The sequence below is a fragment of the Gopherus flavomarginatus genome, chromosome 14, assembly GCF_025201925.1.
Source record: "Gopherus flavomarginatus isolate rGopFla2 chromosome 14, rGopFla2.mat.asm, whole genome shotgun sequence".
NCBI lineage: Eukaryota > Metazoa > Chordata > Testudines > Testudinidae > Gopherus > Gopherus flavomarginatus.
The window spans coordinates 43,700,219-43,725,515 of record NC_066630.1 but is presented as its reverse complement, the minus strand read 5'-3'; the positions used below and the strand labels follow the sequence as shown (position 1 = coordinate 43,725,515).

General features: G+C 57.7%; 2 protein-coding genes across 2 annotated transcripts; one reads left to right on the top strand and one right to left on the bottom strand.

Moving 5' to 3' along the window:
* Positions 1-1,750: 1,750 nt before the first annotated feature.
* On the bottom strand, positions 1,751-22,442 carry LOC127034056 (chymotrypsinogen 2-like). Its single transcript, XM_050922493.1, has 8 exons — positions 22,089-22,442; positions 5,665-5,801; positions 5,108-5,211; positions 3,844-3,923; positions 3,435-3,513; positions 2,908-3,088; positions 2,334-2,464; positions 1,751-1,912 (listed from the first exon to the last, which is right to left on the bottom strand). The coding sequence occupies exons 1-8, from the start codon at positions 22,103-22,105 to the stop codon at positions 1,751-1,753; spliced, it is 891 nt and encodes a 296-aa protein (XP_050778450.1). The 5' UTR covers positions 22,106-22,442.
* LOC127034055 (chymotrypsinogen 2-like) lies at positions 19,200-24,802 on the top strand. The gene is made up of 7 exons (XM_050922492.1): positions 19,200-19,740; positions 20,188-20,291; positions 21,481-21,560; positions 21,892-21,970; positions 22,318-22,498; positions 23,004-23,137; positions 24,633-24,802. The coding sequence occupies exons 1-7, from the start codon at positions 19,689-19,691 to the stop codon at positions 24,792-24,794; spliced, it is 792 nt and encodes a 263-aa protein (XP_050778449.1). The 5' UTR covers positions 19,200-19,688; the 3' UTR covers positions 24,795-24,802.
* The last annotated feature ends 495 nt before the right edge of the window (positions 24,803-25,297 follow it).

The window sequence follows — 25,297 nt, the reverse complement described above, 5'->3', positions numbered from 1 at the left end:
TTTGGGGGGACCAGAGTGTACCAGGCACTGGAATTCCTGGTTGGTGGCAGCGCTACGGGTACTAAGCTGGTAATTGAGCTTAGAGGAATTCATGCTGGTACCCCATCTTTTGGACGCTAAGGTTCAGAGTGGGGAATTGTACCATGACACCCAGGTTATCTGCACCCAGCGTAGCCTAGCTCAGCAGTGAGCATCCCCACGGCCAAGCGCATCCCTCGTTACTGCGCTCTCCCTGCTTCTGCCCTCACGCGAGTGTGGCTGGGCCATGGCCTGTGGTATGCTGGGCTGAGACGCACAAGGATTTCTTCCCAGACTCTCTTTCAAAGGGAATGATGGGAAGGCACTGAAGGGTGAGCAGCACCTCCGTGATCTGTGCCAGCATCCCCACTGCAAAGTGGGTGAGTTAATGTCAAACTGCAGCCTGTGTCCAACTACAGTCTGGGGATAACTGGCTGGCTGCAGCACTGCTGACGGGCTGGAGGTTACAGCGCATCACAGACTGAATGGGGTCAGCAATGTGACGTTGCTGCGAAAAAAGGCGAATGTGGTTCTGGGGTGTATTAAGAGGAGTGTTGTGTGTAAGGCACAGGTCATTGTCCCACTCTGCTCAGCACTGGGGAGGTCCCTGCTGGAGTCCTGTGTCTCATTCTGATCACTGCACCTTAGGGAAGAAATGGACAAATTGGAGAGTCCAGAGAAGAGCAACAAAAGGGATCAAAGATTTAGAAAACCTGCCCAGTGATGAAAGGTTAAACCAGGTCAGCCATGGACATGTTGAGTCTGGAGAAAAGACGGCAGAGGAGGTACCTGGTAACAGTCTTCAAACATGTTAAGGGCTGTTGGAAAGACCGATTGTTTGCCGTGTCCGCTGAGGGCAGGACAAGACGTAATGGGCTTAATCTGCAGCCAGGGAGATGTAGGTCTGATGTGAGGAAAAACTTTCTAACTCTCAGGGTAGGTAAGTTCTGCAACAGGCTTTCAAGAGAGGCTGTAGAATCTGTCCCTGGAGGTTTAAGAACAGGTGGGACAAACCCCTGTCAGGGCTGGTCTAGATTTCCTTGAGCCTGCCTCCAGGACCGGCGCTAGTGTTTTTAGCGCCCTAGGCGCACAGCCATTTCGCCGCCCCGTGCGTTGGTCCCGCAGCTCCGGTGGACCTGCCACAGTCGTGCCTGTGGAGGGTCTCCTGGTCCGCGGCTCCGGTGGAGCTGCCGCAGTGATGCCTGAGGAGGGTCCGCTGGTCCGCGGCTCCGGTGGAGCTGCCGCAGTCATGCCTGAGGAGGGTCCGCTGGTCCGCGGCTCTGGTGGAGCTGCCGCAGTCATGCCTGCGGGATGTCCACCGGAGCCACGGGAGCAGCCAACCGTCCGCAGGCACGACTGCGGCAGCTCCACCGGAGCCACCTGCCGCGCCCCCCGGTAAAATGCCGCTCCCCAATAATCCTGGTGCCCTAGGCGATTGCCTAGGCCGCCTAAATGGAAGCGCCGGCCCTGCCTGCCTCCGCGCAAGGGGCTGGACTAGGTGATCTGTCCATGCTATGGGATGACTTGGCCGGTGGTACCATGTGCTGCGGTACATATCCACCAGGGGGCGCAGATAGACAGGAGAAGACCAGACACCATGTGCCTTAGGTCTCCATTGTACCCCACCCCATGAGCCCTGTCACAGCCCAGGAGCCAAGGACTGGAGAACACGGGCACGGCCGGTCTCTGACGTGCCTTTATTGACCCGTCACGCTGGGAACCTGCGGCTGAATTAATTGGCTGCGATGATCTGGTCGATCCAGGCCCTGAGCTTGGTGACGCGGGCGTAAACGCCAGGCATGGAGGTGGAGCAGGTGCTGCTTCCCCAGGAGACGATCCCCACCAGGGTCCAGGCGCCGTCCTTCTGGCACACCAGGGGGCCGCCGGAGTCACCCTGCAAGGACAAGCAGCAGGTTGGGGGGGTGTCTCCTCCTGGGGGGATGGAAAGCGAGGGGGACCTGCTCATCTACCAGCTGTTCCCCGAATGCAAACGAGTCTGCGCTTGTCTGGCTGGGGCCCTACGTATCCACTGCGGGCCCCAGGGCTGGGGAGAGAGATGCGGAGCGGGGATCACAGGCAGGGAAATGGGAGCCTAGAGGAAGGGACGCAGGGATGCACAGATCCCTGGTTAGATCAAGGGGGGCTGCCTGGACGGCTGCAGGGACGGGGTGACAGGCAGGCAGGGAAGGAGGGATGGCGAGAGAGCGGAGCTGGCTAGCAGGACAGTGTTCTGAGCAGTGGCTAGGAGTGATGTATGGCCAGACAGGCTGGCACAGAGGCAGGCAGGGGGGCCGCGGTGCTGCAGAGCTGGGTACCATGCAGGAGCAGGCTCCAGCGGCGCCGGCGCAGATCATGACATCAGGGATCTTGCCCCAGTAGCTCTTGCACTGCGTGTTGGTCAGCAGGGGCAGGGCCGCCTGCTGCAGCCGGTCTGGGGTGTTCTGGGCTGGAAAACAAAGGCAGGCAGGAGATGGCCTCAGCCAGGCAGCATGGGGCAGCCCCCGATCCCAGACACTGCAGCCCCTGGGCCTTGCGTGGCACCAGGACCTCAACAGGGAGGGAGGGGCCTGGAGAGCTCCCCCTGGGGCCCCTGTGCAGAGGAAGGGGCCCTTGCTGCACCCGCCCTCCCAGGGCATGCACAGGACAGCTGTGTCCAGTCAGGCGGGACCCCTCCCAGTCAAATTTTCTGGGTTTGGCCTGGGGCACGGAGAGCAGCAGGGCCTGGAGGGGCAGAGGGCTGCCCAGTGCTGCAGAGGCTGAGCTGGGCCCTCTTTCCTTGTCCATCATGTGCCCAGGAAGGTGAGAGGGCAGGGGGCTGAGGAGAGGGGTTGGGGAAGAATCAGAACAGTTGGCTAAGCTGAGTCCCCCGCATGGCCGGAGATAAGGTACCACTGGGATTGGTCAGGCCCCAGCCTGTGGTCACGCAGGTCAGGCCTCCAGGGAAGTTGTCAGTGGCCGCAGGAAGGCACACGGGGGACACACGGTCCGTCATGTTGGCTGGCTTGGCCAGCTTCAGCAGGGTGATGTCGTTCTTCATGGAGCCACTGCTGAATTTGCGGTTCTTGAAAACCTGCCACGTGAAACAGAGGAGCATGAGACCACGTCGAGCCCCTGTACGAGACCCCACCGAAATCTCGGCCACCCATAGCAGAACCCACATAGGCCACGTCCACCCCCCTTCAGCAGGACTTCCCGGAGACCACATCCCCCCCTCTCCATCAGGACTCCCCAGAGACTGTGTCCACCCTCTGCAGGACCCTGAGGAGCTCTGCCCATGAGACATGGCACAGGCTGACCTGTGAGTGTACCAGGGGTTGAGGTGGGCACGAAGGGTCACTGGAGGACCAGTGTTTCAGGCTCATGGAGGGAGGACATGTGCAGCCCCTGAGGGGACCCCATGCTGGCCAGCCCCCTACCTCTGCAATCTGCAGGACTTGCACATCCTCGGCCGGAGAGCCTTGGTCAAATTCCCCCAGAACCACAAGGTCACTTGTTCTGCGGGGGAAGAAAAGGAAGCTCCAAGTACAGGGAAATGTGGGGCAGGCCTGTCTCCCTGCAGCACCTTCTGTCCCCTCTTGGTCTGTGCCCAGGAAGTGTGGCCGGGGCAGTGCAAGCCCCTGGAGCCGGCTCAGGGCCTGGGTGGCTGGGCAGGGGATTGCGGGGCCAAAGAAAGCAGCCAAGGCCATGTGAGTCGAGTGGAGCTCTCTGTGATGCCCAGGCGCCATGCCCAACGGTATCTGCCAGGACTGCTCAGTGCAGGTGGCACAGCCATCGCCCGCTAGTGCCTGGACCACAGCGTTCCACAGCTCCTGCCCCAGTTCCTACCTGACGCCGCAGTGAGCGGCGGTGACCACCCAGTTCTCGCTGATCAGGGAGCCGCCGCAGAAATGGAAGCCGGTGTTGTCCTGTGGGGAGGGGGAGAGCAGGCGGTGACCAAGCCGGCCCATGACAGCCACGGGCCGGGGACGCCCCACTCTGCCTGGCGGGGGCTGCTGGGAACCAGGGAGGGGAATTGGGGCCAGAGCATCAAACTAAGAGGGAGCAGCTGGCTGAGACCCATCCCTGGGAAGCAGGTGCCCCCTCTGGGCATCCTGTGCCCTCTGCCCCATCTGCCAGACCCTGCCGGGCACAGATTACAGCAGGGGCAGGCCTGCCCCATCCCACAGGGATCTCTGCTGAGCCCGTGTGCTTGGAGAGGAGCCAGGGCCTGCGATGCCGGCAGGGGCTGAGAGCGGCAGGAGAGAAGGTGACTTGGGGCAGGGGAAGGATTCCCACCAGAGCCCAGGTGCCACAGCTGGAGTGGCACACAGGCCAGGTCAGTTCATCTCACTGTCTCAGGCAGCGCTGCCCGTCGGTGGATGCTGCCCTGGGGTAACAGGCCCCTGTCCCACAGCAGAGCAGGCACCAATCGGGGGCAGGGAGGCTGGGAATTAAGCAATTTTCCAAAGGGAAAACAGGACACCATGCGTGTCTGGCCCAAGTCCTTCTCCTCAGGCGGGGTTGGCCCGAGCCCTGCCTGCCTGCCCATCCTCCAGCCCCCATGAGGCTGTTGCTACTTGCCAGACCCCTGCCTGTCCCCTGCCCAAGCCCTCCGCCCCCGCATGGGGCTGGCATCACAGTTCGCCCTCTGCACTGCACCTGTTTGTAATTGCCAACGTGATCAGTTCGCCAAGGCAAACAGGGCAAATGCCCATTTTTGCCAAAAAAGTCAGGGCGCCCAGGATAAGGCTTAAAAAAGGAACTGTCCTGGCCAGAACGAGACGTATGGTCACTCTACTGGGAATCCACCTGCATGCTCCAGAGCCAGTCTAAGCAGCAAGGAGCAGCCAGTGCTGCTGGGAAATGCACACAGAACATGGAGGCGGGTGCAGCAGGGAGCAGCCGGGGAGCCCAGATGCCACGGTGATGGGCGTGTGCAGGACCTGTCAGATGAATCCCCAGTAGCACTGAGATGCTGCCTAGCTGCCCTGGGGCACCATGAAATCCCCCCCACCCCAGGTTCTTTAAGGGCCAGGCCTTCCTGCCTCTCCCCCCAGCTTTGCTTCCCACGGGGGCCCCGGCCTGGACGAAGGGGCTCCTGGGCTCTCACCTGTAGGGAGACCTGCCAGGGCCAGGATCCAGGAACCACCGTCTCACCGTTCACGATTCGAGCGTAGCCGCTGATGACAGGCTGGATGGCAGGGAGGCCGCAGCCTGGGGGAGGGAAGGAGAGGAGTTACCCACAGCTGCTGGGGTCCAGCGAGGAGGGAGCACAGCGCTAGGGCCCAGGCTGCTCCATGGGGCACCGCAGCAGTGGGGCGGCAGCTTGGGGAGCAGTCGGTGGCTGGGGGCCTTCACTACAGCCATGGGCGTACGCTGCCCACTCCAGTTCACCTGGGGACATCCCCCAGAGCCAGGGCCAGGGCTGTACAGCCACCATGGGGGGCAGGATGGGCTGGGTGGGTGGCGAGCGCTGTCGAGCACAGCATGGTGTGGGCTGCATCCGTCTCTGCTATCAGCAGGGTCTCTCCAGCTGGGGGAGTAAACACAGGGCCAGGGCTGCTGTCACTGGCGTCTCCTTGGGAGCTCCCTGTGGCAGAGAGACCCTTCCCTGGCTCTGGGCCCTCCAGTCCCTGCTGCCAGTCGAAGGAGGCCAGTGGTACTTACCATGGGCAGCGCCCAGGAAGGCGAGGCAGGGCAGGAGCCAGAGGAAAGCCATTCTGCTTCTTACGTGGGTCCTGGAGCCCGAGCGGGGCCAGCAGCCCTTTATACTCCTGCCAGAGGCAGTTCTGGGGAGGTGGCAGCTGAGAAAGAGACAGGAGCCAATATTTCATCCTTCTGTCTGGGGACCTTGGGGAGATAAACTGGGCAGACCTGAGGGGCCATGGGCAGAGTGCCAAGGGGCAGGCTGGCCAGGGGGCAGGACTTGGGCCAGGAGCTGGGACCGCAGCAGCTGCTCCCTGGAGGTGTGTAGGGAGCCAGGGAGCTGCGTGGGAGCCAGAGGGCACAGACCTGGGAGCAGAGAGCCCGCAGGAGTCTGTGACCCTCTGCCCTCAGGGGAGTGACATCCCTGGGAACCGTACGCCATGTCCTGCTGTGCGTGATGCATGTTTCCTCTCCCCACTCAGCAGCCTGCAGGCCGTGCAGAGGGGAGAGCACAATGCCAAGGGCTCTGCAAAAGCTGTCCTAATGCTCAGGGGGCTGCTCCTTTCGTTTCCCATTCATATAATGTCTTATCAGCCACCCTGTATCCCTGCCTCTCCTCACACACCATGCCTTGCTGCATTCACAGTGTCAAAGCTACTCCTTCAGGCCACCCTGGGGAGCTCCCCTGCTTTGAGAGATGCGGCTGGCCCTGAGCCTCCACAAGCAGGCCCAGCCTATTATGAAGGTGGCAGGCATTGCTCCTGGGGGAATTCTGCACCATTGCGCAGATGCATAATTAATGTGCCATGCATAATTGTTTTTCACAGAAAATAACTTCTGCCAGAAAGTTGCTGCAGTTCTGCCTTTTGCCCACCAGGGACTACTGTGGCACTAGAACAGAGCAGGAACTCCCAGGTGGCAGACTGCGGCAGGGGCTGAATGGGAGTGGGGGCATGAGTATGGGGGGAGGGGTGCAGGGACTCATGGGGATAGGGGAGGGGGTGCAGGGACACATGGTGGAAGGCGGATGGCTGAGTGGGGGCACAGAGACACATGGGAACAGGGGGAGGGATGCAGGGACACATGGGGATGGGAGGAGAAGACTGGCTAAGGAGGTGCAGGGACACCTGGGATGGGGAAGGGGGCTGATTGATGGGGTGCAGGGACACAGGGATGGGAGGGAGTGCAGGGTCACATGGGGAGTGGGAGCAAGGACACATGGGGACAGGGGCAGATGTGCCTGACCAAATGGGAGAGGCTCAGGGTCAGCCAAGGTCTGCTTCAATCTCTAACAATCCCTCCCTGCCCCCTTGCCCCAAAATCAGTTCCATATTTCTCCCACCTACACCCAACAACCCTCCCGGTTCACTCCCAGGCTCCTTCCCTCTCCTCCATTACCCCTGACTCCTCCAAGCCTTGCATTGCTTCTGAAGGGGCAGGAAATACATTCCTGTACTGTAGTTTAAATGAATTACTCAAAGTTATGTATTAATATGCCTAGTGAGGAATCTATTTGACATAAAACATTTCCTGAACCATTTTCATTGTCAGTATTGTTACAGATATACTCACTGACATATTTTGAAATAAATTACCAAAATAATTGAAACTGGCATGATTATATTGTGTTATTTTGATAAATAAAATATGCAAATTTGAAAATATTGGGTGCTGAATTTTCAGGCACAGAATTCCACTAGGATTAAAGTGTGCAGCTAAGGTACCACCTGTTCTCATAGGGCATTGAACCTAGGGCCTGCAGAGCCAAGAGTATGAATTGCTACAGCTTGAGCTAACAGGCTCTTGCTAAAGGCTGGTAGCTGTAGCAGCCCTATTCCCACAAAGTGCCCAGAGAGGCACAAAGCATCTCTTCTCTCAGTGACTAGCAGGGGCTGTGGCACCCCCACCCACCCGAGTCCAAATCTCACTGTGGTCACCTCCATCTGGACTCCAGCACCCTCAGCTGGTAGGCAACTGGTCGGCTCATTGGCAGTGGGAGTCAGCAGCAAGTGGGGCTGCTGCAGAGCGGGCCTGGGGGAAACCGGTCAAGGGAGATGTGGGGGCTCCCCCCAATTAAAGGGGAGCTGAAGCAATACAGTGAGCTCATGGAATTCGCACCCAAACCCTAACAATTCTGCAGCCAGTTCTTAGCTGGGCTTAAACCTTGCACCGAGCTGGGGCGTCCCTTGTGCGGAGGGATTTGGCTCTCCCTAGCCCACGGTCAACAGACCCTTTGCACTTCTGCCCCCCTTCAGAGGCCGAGTGACTTTCCTCAACACCTGTTCAACTCACCAGAGTGCCCTCAGATCGGGGCGTGGGGCTAGCCAGAATGCCTGTGGCAGTGCCAAAGGGTTTCTGCTAAGCATGGGAGATGGCCAGCGCCCTGACTCAGAACCATGTGCACCTGAAAGTGGGGGGACGGGCTGAGCAGGAGGCACCTCAGCTGCTCTTCTCAAACCCAGAGCTCTGCTGTGAATGCCCTGCCATTGTGCTTGGATGCTGCCGCCAGTTACCTGCTCAGCTGCCAACTGACAATGTTCAAGATTTTCCCTCCAGAGCCCTCCATCGCCTCCCTGATCAGTCGGTTCCAGGGGTCACGGAGTGTGGAGAGAGACAAGGCCCTGCACCCCTGGCTTCCTGCGAGTCACCATGACTCTCAGCCAGCCAGTAAAACAGAAGGTTTATTTAGAGGACAGGAACACAGTCCAAAACAGGCCTTGCAGGTACAGACAACAGGGCCCCCTCAGTTAGGTCCATCTTGGGGGACGGGGCAGGGAAGCCAGAGCCCTGTTGGGAGGGCAGAGCCCATCTGGGCTCCCCTCCATTTTCCCAGCCAGCTCCAAACTGAAACCCCCTCCAGCCCCTACTTTCTGGCTTTTGTCTCTTTCCTAGGCCAGGAGGTCACCTGATCTCTGTTCACCTTTAGCCATCCCCTTGCAGCGAGGGAAGGGCCCTGACCATTTGTTGCCAGGAGACAGAGTGTCTGCCATTTATGCACGCTGGAGACTTAAGAAATGCATAGGGGGAAACTGAGGCACCCGCACATTATTCAGAGGAAACATTAAGAACAGTCCCACTTTGTCCCATCAGGTTCTTCCAGGCAGTGCATGTTCATCAGTTGCATTTGTTCCCTCCATCTTCTCTGGGTTGCCTTTGCATTCCCTGGCCCAGGCACCTAAACAACCTCAAACAACCCACTCCCCACACCCCGAGTTTTTTCTACAGCGGCTCCTTCAGTCAAAGATGCAGTTTGAAGCTATGAAAAGCAGCATTTACAACCCCCCTGCCCTGCCCCAAGGAAATATCCAGGGTGGGCTGGGCTCCAATCTCCATAGGTCACAAATACTTTTAGGGGAGTCAGGGGAAGTCTTTTCCTCAGCTTCCCGAAGCTGTGGCTCAGGCCCCAAGTGGATCTATTTGAACAGTTCGCACAAGGCTTCCAGCCAATGTGCCGATCAACGAGATAACCCTGGGCCGTGCCTGCACAGTATTGCTCACAAACAGCTATCTGGGTTCACGGTCCCCAAGTCGGCTCCCCCTTGCTCCTCACGGGTGTCCCAACAACCCCGTTTAATGGCAGGCAGTGTGGACGCTGAGCTAATAGTGCAAGTGATTTATGACAAGCAAATTTCCAATTTGTGACCTATCTTTGGGGTCTACCCTGCTGTCCACATCAAGCCGAAATCGCACGTGTTCCCAGCAGCACCCTGGCTCGGAGGACCACACTTATCAGGATACCAAAGCAGACTGTGTGCCCTACACGGTCCTTCCAAACAGCTGGGGATTACCTTGGACAGGCTATGTTTTGCTCCAAAGCCATTGGCAGAATTCACTCTGCATCATTCTGGAAAATGGATACGGGGCGAGGAGACTGTAGCGGGTTGTTGGGCCAGCTGCTGCCAGACAATGAGGATCAGTCCCTCAGCCATCACCTCTGGGCCTTGAGGGGAAGCTGTATTGGGTCCATTCTCAGCTGCTCCACCTTGCACCCCTTTCTTGCCCTTCTATAGCACTTGTCACCCCAAGATCTCAGCAGGCATCACAGGCGTGTCAGGGAAGGCTGAGGCATGGAGAGGGGAAGCCAGTTAATGGCAGAGCCACAGCTCCTGCGTCCTAGTCCTGGGTGCAGTGCTGCCAGCCCTTTGGGGGAGGAACCTGACTCAGCCCAAGATATGCACATTGCTACAGCAACAGCAATTCCCTCTTACTGCACAGGTGCCAAGAGCTTTTCCCCATTCCGTCCATTGCTTTGTCCTTGAATCCTAGATGTGGGAGATCGCGCAGCTGGGAGCATCACACGCTGCTGAGAAAACTGTCTCCTTACCCAGTGGGAGAGCTACAAAGCATGTGATTAAGACATCAAAGGTCTTATCAAGAAATACCAGGAACTGGTGGAGGAAATGGGGAGAATTCAATAACACCCTCTAGCAAACTTCTATCCACCTGACAGACGGGGAAGGCCAAAGTATTTAATCAGATCTACATGCTCTGTAATGCAGTACAGTGCCTCTCAACCTTTCCAGGCTACTGTACTCCCTTCAGGAGCCTGATTTGTCCTGCAGACCCCGCAAGTTACACCTCACTTAAAAACTACTTGCTTATAAAATCAGACATAAAAATACAAGTGTCACAGAACACTATTACTGACAAATTGCTTACTTTCTCCTTTTTAACCATAGAATTATAAAACAAGAACATAAGAACGGCCATATTGGGTCAGACCAACGATCCATCTAGCCCAGTGTCCTGTCTTCCAACAGTGGCCAACGCCAGGTGCCCAGAGCGAATGAACAGAACAGGCAATCATCAAGTGATCCATCCCCAGCTTCAGGCAAACAGAGGCTAGGGAATTCATAGGCACCAACTCTGTGGGTGCTCTGGGGCTGGAGCACACATGGGGGGAAAATGGTGGGTGCAGAGCACCCACTGGCAGCCATGCATCAGCTCCCCCCATCCCCAAGCACCTCCAACCTGCCAGAGGGTCTGCTCCATCCAAGCAGCTACTACCCCCGACTCCCTCTGACAATCAGCATACGTTCTCAAGTCAAAGACAGGGTGACCCTGCCCATGCACCCCAGCTAAACACCTTGCTTCAAGTCAGGAGATTAATCAGCACTTTGGAAATCCAGACTTGGTCCTTAACGCCATGATGTCCTGTGGCAATGAGTTCCACAGGTCGATTATAAATGGTGTAAAGTATTGTTTCTTTTTATTGGCAATATACATAATATTGTTATGCAGATACGCACTGATGGCTGCCAACAGGGGTGTCTCTGATCAAAAACTATCAAACCTTTTCAAACCATTGGTTGTCAAGCACCCTCGCTCAGGCTCAGCAGAAGGAGCAGTTAAGCCCCTTGATGTTGCATGGCACTAGGTTGATGGCATGTCAGAGTTGAGGCAAGTGGATGTGGGGGGGAGGTTTCCCCTGGGCACAGACACATGGGCTAAGAGAGCAGGTTGCAGCCTGGAGAAGGAGCTGGGAGCGTGGCCCTGAGAGGAAGCAGTTGGATGGGGCTTTCCTTGGCACGGAGCTCGCTGGAGAGGCAGACTTGGGGGATGTCTGAGCTAGTGTCTGTTGTCATTCAATCCTACTGTGCCCAGGGAGCAGGACTGTGTGTGCTGGAGCAGGGCAGTCGCCACCCGAGGGCTCTCTTGTGGTGTGGGCAAACTGTCCTTGCCTCGATTTCCCTCTGCTGGAGTCCCCGTAACTCCATGATACAGCACCTGCCATGTGCTGGCATCTTCCACTACACTGAGGTTCTTCCTCAGTCCTCTCCTGCCCCTGCCATCCCTTCCCCTGGCGAGCGAGCATCTCCTCCAGCGGGACTCTCCCGCCCCAGCCTCTCTGCTGGGAGATCACTCTCCCCTGGGCAGGTCCCCGGACTCCAGCTCTCCACCACAGAGACATGGGGGTGGCAGGGTGGGTGGGGTAGCCTGCTCTGCTACACCCCTGCCACCCAGCCCACCTGTCTGCTGCCCCTGGCCTTCCCCCCAGTGACCCATTCCATCTCTGTCTCCCTGAGCCCTTGTAGTGCCAAGTGCTGCCCCACCCTCTTAACTGACCAAAGGGGGGGACACTGGTCCTGGCACAGGGGCACTGGACCTGCATCCTATCCAGGCTGCCACCCTGGGCCAAGGCCATTCTTTGTGAGCAACTAGCCAAAGAAACTCCTGACACGCTGTAACAATGCTGGTTCTGGCGGGACTCAACTGAGAGTGCCAATTCAGAACAAATTGCTTAAACAGGGCAGTTACAGCCCAAGGCTGGGGTTTTTCCACCTCTAAGGCAAGCCAAACCAGCCAGACCAAGAGGCAGGGCCAGCTTCAGGAAGTGCGTGGCTCAATTCGAACATTTTCGGTGGGGCCCCGGCAGGGATGACTAAAAAAATATATATATATATTTTAAAAAGCCTTTCATTTCTTAGCAACTGGTTCCCTATAAAAAGTTCTGATTTAAGAGATGTGCCACAGTGTGTATTTTTTGTACCAATAGGGTTACCATACGTCCATATTTTAAACAATTCCTCCTGGATGGTGATTTAAGAACCAAAAAGCTGGACATGTCCGGGAAAAAACGGATGTAAGTTAACCCTACCTAAAGCTCTTTTTGAAAAAGATGGGCCTGAACTAGAACTGAGCTCCATTTCACATGTATGGGTCCCCGCCACTCCCTGGGGGGTGTGCTAGAGTGACCAGATGTCCCGATTTTTGGGTCTTTTTCTTACCTAGGATCCTATTACCCCCCACCCCCCGTTCCAATTTTTCACACTTGCTCTCTGGTCACCCTAGGGTGGGTCCCAGCTGCTCCCTGCCCCCCTCATTGAAGCAGGTGTGCAGGGTTACTGCTCTGGGAACTGCAGGGCACCAGTGGACATGGGGCTGGCTGGAGGCAGGGCAGAGGCTGACTGGAGGTAGGGTCTGGCTGCAGGCGGGGCAAGGGGTGTGGGGCTGGCTGGAGACAGGGTTGTGTGGGGTGGGCTGGCTGGCTTCAGGCAGGGCCGCAGCGGGGTGCGGCAGGGGTTGGCAGGGCTGGAGACAGAAGTGCGGGACTGGCTGGCTTCAGGCAGGAGGGTGCAGGAGGGGTTGGCTGGAGACAGGGCAGGGGGTGCGGGGCTGGCTGCAGGCCGGGAGTGCAGGGCTGGCTGCAGGTAGGGGCTGGTGCAGGCAGGGAAGAAGGTGCGGGGCTGGTGCGGGAAGGGCAGGAGATGTGGCAGGGGCTGGCTGCAGGCAGGGGGTGCGGGGCTGGCTGGAGACAGGGGTTGGTGCAGGCACGGGGTGCAGGGCTGGTGCGGGCAGGGGGTGCAGCAGGGGCTGGCTGTGGGCAGGGGGTGCAGCCCACCCTGTATGGTGAGTGCCCCCTCCCCCATCGGGGTAGCCGCAGCAGCCCGGGACTCACCTGCTTCCACTGCCCCGGCCCTTTAAATAGCTGTGGGAGCGCTGGGGAAGCAGCAGGGCTCCGGGGGCTATTTAAAGGACCAGGGCAGCAGAAGCAGCTGGAGCCCCCCCCCCCCGCGCTACCCCAGGGTTCTGGGGGCTATTTAAACTGCCCCAGCCCTTTAAATAGCTGTGGGAGCGCTGGGGAAGCGGCAGGGCTCCAGCAGCTGTTTAAAGGGCCGGGCCGGTAGAAGCAATGGGAGCCTCAGACTTTTTAAATAGCCCCCAGAGCCCCGGCGCCCTACCCCAGGGCTCCAGCAGTGGGGCTCTGGTGGCTCCCCTGCTGGGAGCCCCAGGCTCTTTAAATTGCCCCCTGGGGAAGCCGGGCAACCCTGGTACAGCACACCAGCGGGGCTTGGGCGCGGGGCCTCCTAGACGCGGGGCCCGATTCAGGGGAATTGGTTGAATTGGCCTAAAGCCGGCCCTGCCAAGAGGACTTTGGTTTCACCCCACTGGCTAACCACAAGTCACACAAGCAATTCCCTTAGACACTCCAGTTTCCCAGTATCACCACCAGTGCCACCCGTCCTGGGGATGAATGGTTATGAAAACCAACACCCCAGTAAAAGAAAAACGGTTCTCTCGATCCCAAAGGACCCAGCCCCCGACCCAGCTCAATATACAAATCAGATCTTACCCACAAATCACGCTGTTGCCAGTCCTTTAGAATCTAAAATCTAAAGGTTTATTCACAGAAGGAAAAAGATACAGAAAAGAGCTAGAATTGGTTAAATGGAATCAATTACATACAGTGATGGCAAAGTTCTTGGTTCAGGCTTGCAGCAGCGATAGAATAAACTGCAGGTTCAAATCAAGTCTCTGGAGTACATCCACAGCTGGGATGGGTCAGTGCTTCAGTTTGTAGCAAAGTCCCTCCAGAGGTAAGAAGCGGAACTGAAGACAAGATGGAGGTGAGGCATCAGCATTTTATCGTCTTTTCCAGGTGCAAGAACACCTCTTTGTTCTTACTGTGGAAAATTACAGCAAAATGGAGTCTGGAGTCACGTGGGCAAGTTCCTGCACTTTGCTGAGTTACAAGGCATATCTGCTTTCTCTCAATGGGTCAACTGTATAGCTGATGGTCCTTAATGGGCCATCAAGCAGGCTAGACAGAGCTTACACCAACTTGTCTGGGATGTTTCCCAGAAGCATAGCATAAGTTTGAAATACAGACAGTATAGAGCCAATATTCATAACTACAAAACTGATCCACACATATAGACAGCATAATCATAACCAGCAAACCATAACCTTGTCTTAGACCCCTCATTTGACCCCCTGTATACAAGATTTGATGCCACTACAGAACCTTGGTTGCAACCATGTTCTATACAGTCTCAGTTCAAATCAATAACGTGACACACACATCCTCTATTCCTCCTCCTCCCACAGCAACCAGCCAGGCCTCACTTCCTGGCCAAAAGGGGCAGCCCCCGCTGCCACCGTCTCTTGGCCTCAGAAAGGATCAAAGGTGGAATTCACAAAGGGAATAAGGCACCTATTCCCTTGGGAGTTGGGCACCTATGAGCCTTCGTGATTCCCTCAACTCTGAGCCTTGCGTGGTGTCAAGTATCAGAAGGGTAGCTGTGTTTGTCTGTATCCACAAAAAACAACAAGGAGTCCAGAGGCACCTTAAAGACTAACAGATTTATTTGACCATAAGCTTTTGTGGGTAAAAAACCCACTTCTTCAGATGCAGGGAGTGAAAATTACAGAAACAGGCATAATTATATATTGGCACATGAAGAGAAGGGAGTTACCTTACAAATGGAGAACCAATGTTGAAGGCCAATTTAGTTAGAGTGGATGTGGTACACTCTCAATAACTGATGAGGAGGTGTCAATACCAAGAGAGGGAAAATTGCTTTTGTAGTGAACTCTCCAACAGCACATTCTACAGGCCACTATCTTCCAATCCCACAGAGGGTTACCAAAAGAAACTACACCATCTGCTCAAGAAACTCCCTGCTATAGCACATGAACAAATCTGCACAGACACACCCCTAGAACTCCAACCAGCGGTATTCTATCTGCTACCCAAGATCCATAAATCTGGAAACCCTAGATGCCCCATCATCTCAGGCACTGGCACTCTGACAGCAGGACTGTCTGGCTATTTGGACTCTCCTCAGACCCTATGCTACCAGCACTCCTAGCTATCTTTGAGACACCACTGACTTTCTGAGGAAACTACAATGCATTGGTGATCTTCCTGAAAACACCATTCTGGACACCATGGATGTAGAAGCTCTTTACACCAATATTCCACATGAGGATGGACTATAAGCTGTCAGGAATAGTATCCCTGATGAGGCCATGGCACACCTGGTGGCTGAACTTTGTGACTGTCCTCACCCACAACCATTTCAGATTTGGGGACAACTGATATCTTCAAGTCAGCGGCCAACAGCATGCCAACATTTTTATGGCTAATTTAGATAAACACTTCCTCAACTCTCGTCCCCTAGCGCCCCTCCTCTATTTACGCAACACTGATGACGTCTTCATCATATGGACCCATGGGATGGAGGCCCTTGAAGAATTCCATCTGGATTTCGACAATTTCCACCCCACCATCAACCTCAGCCTGGACCAGTCCATACAAGAGATCCACTTCCTGGACATTACAGTGCAAATAAGTGATGGTCACATAAACAGCACCCTATATCAGAAACCTACTGACTGCTACACTTACCTACATGCCTCCAGCTTCCATCCAGGACACATATCACAATCCATTGTCTACAGCCAAGCTCTAAGATACAACTGCATTTGCTCCAATCCCTCAGACAGAGACAAACATCTACAAGATCTCTGTCAACCACTTTTAAAACTACAGTACCCACTTGGGGAAGTGAGGAAAGAGACTGACAGAGTGAGATGGATACTCAGGAGTCACCTACTACAGGACAGGCCCAACAAGGAAAATAACAGAATACCACTGGCCATCACGTACAGCCCCCAGTTAAAACCTCTCCAGCACATCATCAACGATCTACAACCTATCCTGGAAAACAATCGCTCACTCTCACAGGCCTTGGGAGGCAGGCCAATCCTCGCTTACAGACAGCCCCCCAACCTGAAGCAAATACATACCACACCACAGAAACACTAACCCAGGAACCAATCCCTGTAACAAATCCCGTTGGCTTCTCTGTCCCCATATCTACTCTAGCGATACCATCATAGGAGCCAACTACACCAACCACACCATCAGAGGCTCATTCACCTGTACATCTACCAATGTGATATATGCCATCATGTGCCAGCAATGCCCCTCTGCCATGTACATTGGCCAAACCAGACAGTCTCTAGGTAAAAGAATAAATGGACAAAATCAGACATCAGGAATGGTAACACACAAAAGCCAGTGGGAGAACACTTCAATCTCCCTGGACACTCCATAACATATTTAAAAGTAGCCATTCTTCAACAAAAACAACTTCAAAAACAGACGTCAAAGAGAAACTGCTGAGCTACAATTCATTTGCAAACTTAACACCATCAATTTGGGCTTGAACAGGGACTGGGAGTGGCTGGCTCACTACAAAAGCAACTTCCCCTCTCTTGGTATTGACACCTCCTCATCAATTATTGGGAGTGGACCACATCCACCCTGACTGAATTGGCCTTCAGCACTGGTTCTCCATTTGTAAGGTAACTCCCTTCTCTTCATATGCCAATATGTATTTATGCCTGCATCTGTAATTTTCACTCCCTGCATCTGAAGAAGTGGGTTTTTTACTCACAAAAGCTTATGCCCAAATAAATGTTAGTCTTTAAAGGTGCTACTGGACTCCTAGTTTTTTGTCAACTCTGAGCCACTCGGCCAAATCCCCTCTAGTTCTTCTCCTCTGGAAGCGACACAGCCTTCCTGGGGCCCTCTCCTCACAAGGGGGTGACCTCTTCTCTGCCCCTTGGCAATCTTCCATGCTGTGGAAACCAGGGCTGCCTCCGGTGCCCAGTAAGCGAATGAGCCTGTCTCAGCCCTTGCTAGGTTGGCATCTGCCACACCAAGGGCTCAGCCCTATGTGGCCTGGAGAGGTCTGATGGATGCTAGAAACTCCCAAGGGGTTAAAGCCAAGGCTGGGCTGGTGTCAGGCTGACCACACCACCTGCTGATACCAGCTCTGCTTAGCCTAGGGCACAAACTGATGGCACAGCAGGCAGCCGCTTTCCACTCCTGGCATGCAGCAACCCTGTGACCCGAAAGCCCATCCTCCAGCTCAGAGTGCACATTCCTTCAGGATTAGGCTGGGCAATCCCCCCCCAGGGTCAGCAGCTCAGCGCAAAAACCAGTTCTCTGGGGGACCCAGAACAAAGAAACTCTGAGACGGGCTATCAGATGGAAGCCTTCGGGTGCATCCCAGCCCCTGCCCTGGGACAGCGCAACCAGCCAGTGCAAGGGAAGAGGTCCGGGGCGGGGGTAGCAAAGCAAAGGCGCTCTGGAGGAAACCACACCACACTCAGCACAAGGATAGAGGGAATAATGGGTATAAATGGAGCTGTTATTGCCACGACATCATGACAATATGCACGGAAGTGGGTGTGACTGCAGGACTAGGGCTCGGCACTCCTGGGTTCTCCATGCAGCTATATCACAGACACACTAGCAGGGCCACTCCAAGTGGCGAATATATATATGTAACCCTTCTGCCAGGCAGAACTGACAGCAGCAAGGGCCGGGTTCAATACATAGGGGTCCCTTCTCTACAACGTTATGCAAAACCAGCTCGAGCCCCCACCCAGTGACCTGGGAAAATCTTACACACCCCTCGGGCGCCTCGAAGAGGCAATACTTCCCCTCTCGCAAGCACAGAGTCTGGGTGTAGCAGAAAAGGTTTAATTACATGAGATAAACAACAAGCATTAAATTGGGAAAACACCTCAACTAGAGTTCATAGACCAAACCGTGAGCAGAGACCCACCCCAGGAAATTGGGCTGTGTCCTCTTTCCTGGGCTCTAGAGTCCAGCAACCCCCAAATCACCCCAAGACTCCAAAGTCCAATACCCCAAATATCCCTAGAGTCCAGCAACCCAAAGATCACCCACAGTCCCAAAAGTCCCACAATCCAAAAGTCTCTGTCCCGGGTCAGTGCAGCCCCAGAGTTTGAGAGTCTATCTGCAGAGGCCCCCGCAACCCAGCCTGGGTGGAAAGGGGAACCTTATGTGGTCCGGGGCCAACTGCCATGCCTCTCCGTGGGGTTCTGCTTCTGCCTTCTCCACGAACTGCTCCGCTTTACCAGCCGCTCCACTCTGCTCCTCCAGCCGTCCTCACAAACTGCTCCGCTCCACCAGCTGCTCTGCTCCACCAGCTGTCCCGTGATCAGCTCCAGCTGTCACTGCAAACTGCTCAGCTCCGCTTGCTCTGTGGGCCGCTCCACCCGTCCCACAGCTGCTCCGCTCTGCCAGCTGCTCTGCTCCACCAGCTGTCCCATGATCCACTCCGGCCATCCCCACAAACTGCTCAGCTCTACTCCACTCTGCCAGCTGCTCTGCTCCACAGTATAGCTTCAGTCTCCCCCATTAGTTAGCACAGTACTCACTGCTCTCAGCTCAGCAATTCCAGCTCTTTAGTAATTTCAGCTCACAGTAGGGGAGCCCCAGTGCTAGTGCACCATTAGCCATAGTGAGTTCAGCTCAGTAACCTGTATCTAGATTCTTAAGGGAATCAAAAACCAACTCTGATATTCCACACTGGAGAGAAGAGTACATGGAAATGGTGCTTCTGGCTCACACAAAGCACCTACACCACCAGACACACATACCTGTCCCCAACCTCTCTCAATTCACTAGGTTTTGGAAACCATGTCCTTTGTCTAGCAAGTGCTATTTAGTTGATAGTGAAACCCTTTATCATAAAACAGTTTCACAGTTCCTCATTTACTTAATCAGGATGACAATACTTTATTCCTCCTGCCCCAATAACAAAGAAATTGGGGACCCCACAGCTGTGAAAGTAATCATTTTAGGCTGCTGTGGGCTATGCTAGGCGGGGTGGGTGTGCCTATGCAAACACGATCACCCTCTGAAATTCTTTTCCACACTCGTCATAATTCACCACCAGATGTCAGGGTAGAGCTGGATGTGCCACCCCTTTCCACTGGCCACCCCAAGCACCTGCTTGCTGCGCTGGTGCCTGGAGCCGGCCCTGCACACTAGACTAGAGGACCCTGGGGCTAGTCCCTGCTCTGCAGTGGTGCACCTGGCTGGGGTGGGGGCCACAGGAGGGTGCTGGCTCACCACACACAGTGCTGGGAGGATTACGCAGTGCCAACTGTAGGCCAAAGCAATTTGCTCGTAACTAATACCCCAGAGGGGGAGGGGCAGAGGGTCATTGACTCCCGTGGGCTCCCAGCTCCAGGCCTCTGCCCAATGGCTCTCGGTCTTCCATGTGGCTCCTCACACTACTCCAGGGAGCAGCTGCTGCAGTTCCAAGCCCTGCCCCCTGGAGCTCTGCCCACAGCCCCTTGGGGCTGCCAGCTTATCTCCCCAAGGACAGCAGGGTGGAAAATTGGCCCCTGTCTCTTTCTCAGCCGCCTCCTGGCCGGCGTATATAAAGGGCTGCTGGCCCCGCTCGGGCTCCAGGACCCACGTAAGAAGCAGAATGGCATTCCTCTGGCTCCTGCCCTGCCTCGCCTTCCTGGGTGCTGCCCATGGTAAGTACCACTGGCCTCCTTCGACTGGCAGCAGGGACTGGAGGGCCCAGAGCCATGGAAGGGTCTCTCTGCCACAGGGAGCTCCCGAGGAGACGCCAGTGACAGCAGCCCTGGCCCTGTGTCTACTCCCCCAGCTGGAGAGACCCTGCTGATAGCGCAGACGGATGCAGCCCACACCTTGCTGTGCTCGACAGCGCTCTCCACCCACTCAGCCCATCCTGCCCCCCATGGCAGCTGTACAGCCCTGGCCCTGGGGGATGTCCCCAGGTGAACTAGAGTGGGCAGCGTACGCCCATGGCTGTAGTGAAGGCCCCCAGCCACCGACTGCTCCCCAAGCTGCCGCCCCACTGCTGCGGTGCCCCATGGAGCAGCCTGGGCCCTAGCGCTGTGCTCCCTCCTCGCTGGACCCCAGCAGCTGTGGGTAACTCCTCTCCTTCCCTCCCCCAGGCTGCGGCCTCCCTGCCATCCAGCCTGTCATCAGCGGCTACGCTCGAATCGTGAACGGTGAGACGGTGGTTCCTGGATCCTGGCCCTGGCAGGTCTCCCTACAGGTGAGAGCCCAGGAGCCCCTTCGTTCAGGCCGGGGCCCCCGTGGGAAGCAAAGCTGGGGGGAAAGGCAGGAAGGCCTGGCCCTTAAAGAACCTGGGGTGGGGGGGATTTCATGGTGCCCCAGGGCAGCTAGGCAGCATCTCAGTGCTACTGGGGATTCATCTGACAGGTCCTGCACACGCCCATCACCGTGGTATCTGGGCTCCCCGGCTGCTCCCTGCTGCACCCGCCTCCATGTTCTGTGTGCATTCCCCAGCAGCACTGGCTGCTCCTTGCTGCTTAGACTGGCTCTGGAGCATGCAGGTGGATTCCCAGTAGAATGACCATACATCTCGTTCTGGCCAGGACAGTTCCTTTTTTAAGCCTTATCCTGGGCGTCCTGACTTTTTTGGCAAAAATGGGCATTTGCCCTGTTTGCCTTGGCTAACTGATCACGTTGGCAATTACAAACAGGTGCAGTGCAGAGGGCGAACTGTGATGCCAGCCCCATGCGGGGGCGGAGGGCTTGGGCAGGGGACAGGCAGGGGTCTGGCAAGTAGCAACAGCCTCAGGGGGGCTGGGGGAAGGGCAGGCAGGCAGGGCTCAGGCCAGCCCCGCCGGAGGAGAGGGACTTGGGCCAGATACGCATGGTGTCCTGTTTTCCCTTTGGAAAATTGCTTACCTTAATTCCCAGCCTCCCTGCCCCCGATTGGTGCCTGCTCTACTGTGGGACAGGGGCCTGTTACCCCAGGGCAGCATCCGCCGACGGGCAGCGCTGCCTGAGACAGTGAGGTGAACTGACCTGGCCTGTGTGCCACTCCAGCTACGGCGCCTGGGGTCTGGTGGGAATCCTTCCCCTGCCCCAAGTCTCCTTCTCTCCTGCCACTCTCAGGCCCTGCCGGCATCGCAGGCCCTGGCTCCTCTCCAAGCACACGGGCTCAGCAGAGATCCCTGTGGGATGGGGCAGGCCTGCCCCTGCTGTAATCTGTGCCCGGCAGGGTCTGGCAGATGGGGCAGAGGGCACGGGATGCCCAGAGGGGGCACCTGCTTCCCAGGGATGGGTCTCAGCCAGCTGCTCCCTTTTAGTTTGATGCTCTGGCCCCAATTCCCCTCCCTGGTTCCCAGCAGCCCCCGCCAGGCAGAGTGGGGCGTCCCCAGCCCGTGGCTGTCATGGGCCGGCTCGGTCACCGCCTGCTCTCCCCCTCCCCACAGGACAACACCGGCTTCCATTTCTGCGGCGGCTCCCTGATCAGCGAGAACTGGGTGGTCACCGCTGCTCACTGCGGCGTCAGGTAGGAACTGGGGCAGGAGCTGTGGAGCGCTGTGGTCCAGGCACTAGCGGGCGATGGCTGTGCCACCTGCACTGAGCTGTCCTGGCAGATACCGTTGGGCATGGCGCCCGGGCATCACAGAGAGCTCCACTCGGCTCACATGGCCTTGGCTGCTTTCTTCGGCCCCGCAATCCCCTGCCCAGCCACCCAGGCCCTGAGCCGGCTCCAGGGGCTTGCACTGCCCCGGCCACACTTCCTGGGCACGGACCAAGAGGGGACAGAAGGTGCTGCAGGGAGACAGGCCTGCCCCACATTTCCCTGTACTTGGGAGCTTCCTTTTCTTCCCCCGCAGCACAAGTCACCGTGTGGTTCTGGGGGAATTTGACCAAGGCTCTCCAGCCGAGGATGTGCAAGTCCTGCAGATTGCACAGGTAGGGGGCTGGCCAGCATGGGGTCCCCTCAGGGGCTGCACATGTCCTCCCTCCATGAGCCTGAAACACTGGTCCCCCAGTCACCCTTCGTGCCCACCTCAACCCCCGGTACACTCACAGGTCAGCCTGTGTCATGTCTCACGGGCAGAGCTCCTCAGGGTCCTGCAGAGGGTGGACACAGTCTCTGGGGAGTCCTGATGGAGCGGGGGGGGACGTGGTCTCCGGGGAGTCTTGCTGAAGGGGGGTGGACGTGGCCTATGTGGGTCCTGCTATGGGTGGACAAGATTTCAGTGGGGTCTCGTACAGGGGCTCGACGTGGTCTCATGCTCCTCTGTCTCCTGTGGCAGGTTTTCAAGAACCCCAGTTTCAGCATGTTAACTGTGAAGAACGACATCACCCTGCTGAAGCTGGCCTCCCCAGCCAAGCTGACAGCCCGCATATCCCCCGTGTGCCTGCCCAAGGCCACTGACGACTTCCCCGGAGGCCTGACCTGCGTGACCACAGGCTGGGGCCTGACTGATCCCAAGGGTAATCCCAAGGGTTTGCAGGTGTCTGTGCCGCTCTGGCTGCATGGGAGACAGAGCCCTGGAGCGTGGAGGAAAACTCAGCTTAGCCGACTGATTTGACTGTGCCCCATCCCCTCACCTCAGCACCAGCGCCTCCCAGGCACATACTGGACTAGGAAAGGGGACCCTACTCAGGACCCCCAGCTCTGGGCAGCCCTCTGCCCCCTCTGGTTAGAGTCCCAGGCCCTGCCTCTCTCCCTGCCCCAGGCCAACCCCAGAGAATTTGACTGGGAGGCCCCCTGAGGGGTCCCACCTGACTGGACACAGCTGTCCTGTGTGTGCCTTGGGAGGGCAGGTGCAGCAGGAGCCCCTTCCTCTGCATAGGGGTCCCAGGGGAGCTCTCCAGACCCCTCCCTCCCTGTTGAGGTCCTGGTGCCAGGCAAGGCCCAGGGGCTGCAGTGTCTGGGATCGGGGGCTGCCCCATGCTGCCTGGCTGAGGCCATCTCCTGCCTGCCTTTGTTTTCCAGCCCAGAACACCCCAGACAAGCTGCAGCAGGCGGCCCTGCCCCTGCTGACCAACACACAGTGCAAGAGCTACTGGGGCTTCAGGATCGCTGATGTCATGATCTGCGCCGGCGCCGCTGGAGCCTCCTCCTGCATGGTACTCAGCTCTGCCCCCTGTGCCCACTTGTCTGGCCACTCCTGGTACCCAGCTATGCCCCCTGTGCCCATCAGTCTGGCCACTCCTGGTACCCAGCTCTGCCCCCTGTGCCCATCAGTCTGGCCACTCCTGGTACCCAGCTCTGCCCCCTGTGCCCACCTGTCTGGCCACTCCTGGTACCCAGCTCTGCCCCCTGTGCCCACCTGTCTGGCCACTCCTGGTACCCAGCTCTGCCCCCTGTGCCCACCTGTCTGGCCACTCCTGGTACTCAGCTCTGCCCCCTGTGCCCACTTGTCTGGCCACTCCTGGTACCCAGCTCTGCCCCCTGTGCCCATCAGTCTGGCCACTCCTGGTACCCAGCTCTGCCCCCTGTGCCCATCAGTCTGGCCACTCCTGGTACCCAGCTCTGCCCCCTGTGCCCACCTGTCTGGCCACTCCTGGTACCCAGCTCTGCCCCGTGCCCACCTGTCTGGCCACTCCTGGTACCCAACTCTGCCCCCTGTGCCCACCTGTCTGGCCACTCCTGGTACCCAGCTCTGCCCCGTGCCCACCTGTCTGGCCACTCCTGGTACCCAGCTCTGCCCCCTGTGCCCACCTGTCTGGCCACTCCTGGTACCCAGCTCTGCCCCCTGTGCCCACCTGTCTGGCCACTCCTGGTACCCAGCTCTGCCCCCTGTGCCCATCAGTCTGGCCACTCCTGGTACCCAGCTCTGCCCCGTGCCCACCTGTCTGGCCACTCCTGGTACCCAGCTCTGCCCCCTGTGCCCACCTGTCTGGCCACTCCTGGTACCCAGCTCTGCCCCCTGTGCCCACCTGTCTGGCCACTCCGTGCTCCAAGCTGCTGGCACAGATCCCCAGGATCCATGCTATGGCCCCCACTTTAGAACAGTCTCTAGGGGCAACCCGGGGGTCTCCCTCTCCCTCCGGGATAGAGCACATGGCCTCATCGCCTCCTCAGAGTGGCCTGCAGCACCCCTGGGTCACAGCGTGAGGCCACTGAGCCAGCGCCCTGCCCAGCTGCAGGGACCCCCCTGTTCAGACTGCGCCGCGCCACCAGACGAGAGCCCGGAATCCTTCCAGCAGCCCGCTCTTCTCTCACGCCTCCCAGGCGGGGGTCGGCAGCCTGACTTCCCAGCCCCTTAGCCGCTGGGTGTCCGTCTGCTGCTACCCCCGGGACACTCCATTGATGTGGGGACTCAGGCCCCCCAGAGCCTTTCTTCAGCCCACGTGGGAGGCAGCTGACCAGTCTCAGGGGCATGGGCCCCTTCCCTCTTAAAGGACCAGTCTCCCCGCAACACCCCTTGTTCTCTTGCCCGCGATCCCCGCTCCGCATCTCTCTCCCCAGCCCTGGGGCCCGCGGTGGATACGTAGGGCCCCAGCCAGACAAGCGCAGACTCGTTTGCATTCGGGGAACAGCTGGTAGATGAGCGGGTCCCCCTCGCTTTCCATGCCCCCAGGAGGAGACACCCCCCCAACCTGCTGCTTGTCCTTGCAGGGTGACTCCGGCGGCCCCCTGGTGTGCCAGAAGGACGGCGCCTGGACCCTGGTGGGGATCGTCTCCTGGGGAAGCAGCACCTGCTCCACCTCCACGCCCGGTGTTTACGCCCGCGTCACCAAGCTCAGGGCCTGGATCGACCAGATCATCGCGGCCAATTAATTCAGCCGCAGGTTCCCAGCGTGACGGGTCAATAAAGGCACATAGAGACCGGCCGTGCCCGTGTTCTCCAGTCCTTGGCTCCTGGGCGGGGAGAAAGCTGGGGCGGTGGGGACCCCCTGGCCGCGCCTGCTCTCGTCCCGGGGGGGTCTCCAAAGCCCTTACAGGCTCTCCGGGACGCTGCGGCGGGTGCCCCGAGGGCCCCTGCAGGAGGGTCACGGCGGGCTTGCGCGGGGCAGGGCAGGACTGTCCTGCCAGCGCAGCTCAGATGGGCAGGCGGCACCAGTGGCCTTCCCCGAGCCCGCCCCACCGCAGTGCCGGTCGCTTCCCTTGTGGGCAGGAGATTGGCCGCTGCCCGGCCCTCGCGGCCCCTGCTCTGCCAGTCGGCGCCACCTTAATAGTCGGTTCCACCTTAACATGGGCGGCCTCCCCGGGTGCCCCGACCAGGGCTGGGCCAGTGGAGCGGGGGCTCCCTGCGGACACCGGGAGACTGAGCCGGGGCCCAG

Bases quoted from the DNA above. Each gene is read 5' to 3' on its own strand.
- LOC127034056 (XM_050922493.1), bottom strand. The intron at 3,089-3,434 runs GTAGGGGGCTGG...TTCACGTGGCAG, and splicing joins AAGTCCTGCAGATTGCAGAG to GTTTTCAAGAACCGCAAATT. The intron at 2,465-2,907 runs GTACCTTATCTC...TTTGTTTTCCAG, and splicing joins GGGCCTGACCAATCCCAGTG to CCCAGAACACCCCAGACCGG.
- LOC127034055 (XM_050922492.1), top strand. From the start codon at position 19,689: ATGGCATTCCTCTGGCTCCTGCCCTGCCTCGCCTTCCTGGGTGCTGCC. The intron at 19,741-20,187 runs GTAAGTACCACT...TCCCTCCCCCAG, and splicing joins CTTCCTGGGTGCTGCCCATG to GCTGCGGCCTCCCTGCCATC. The intron at 21,561-21,891 runs GTAGGAACTGGG...CTTCCCCCGCAG, and splicing joins GCTGCTCACTGCGGCGTCAG to CACAAGTCACCGTGTGGTTC.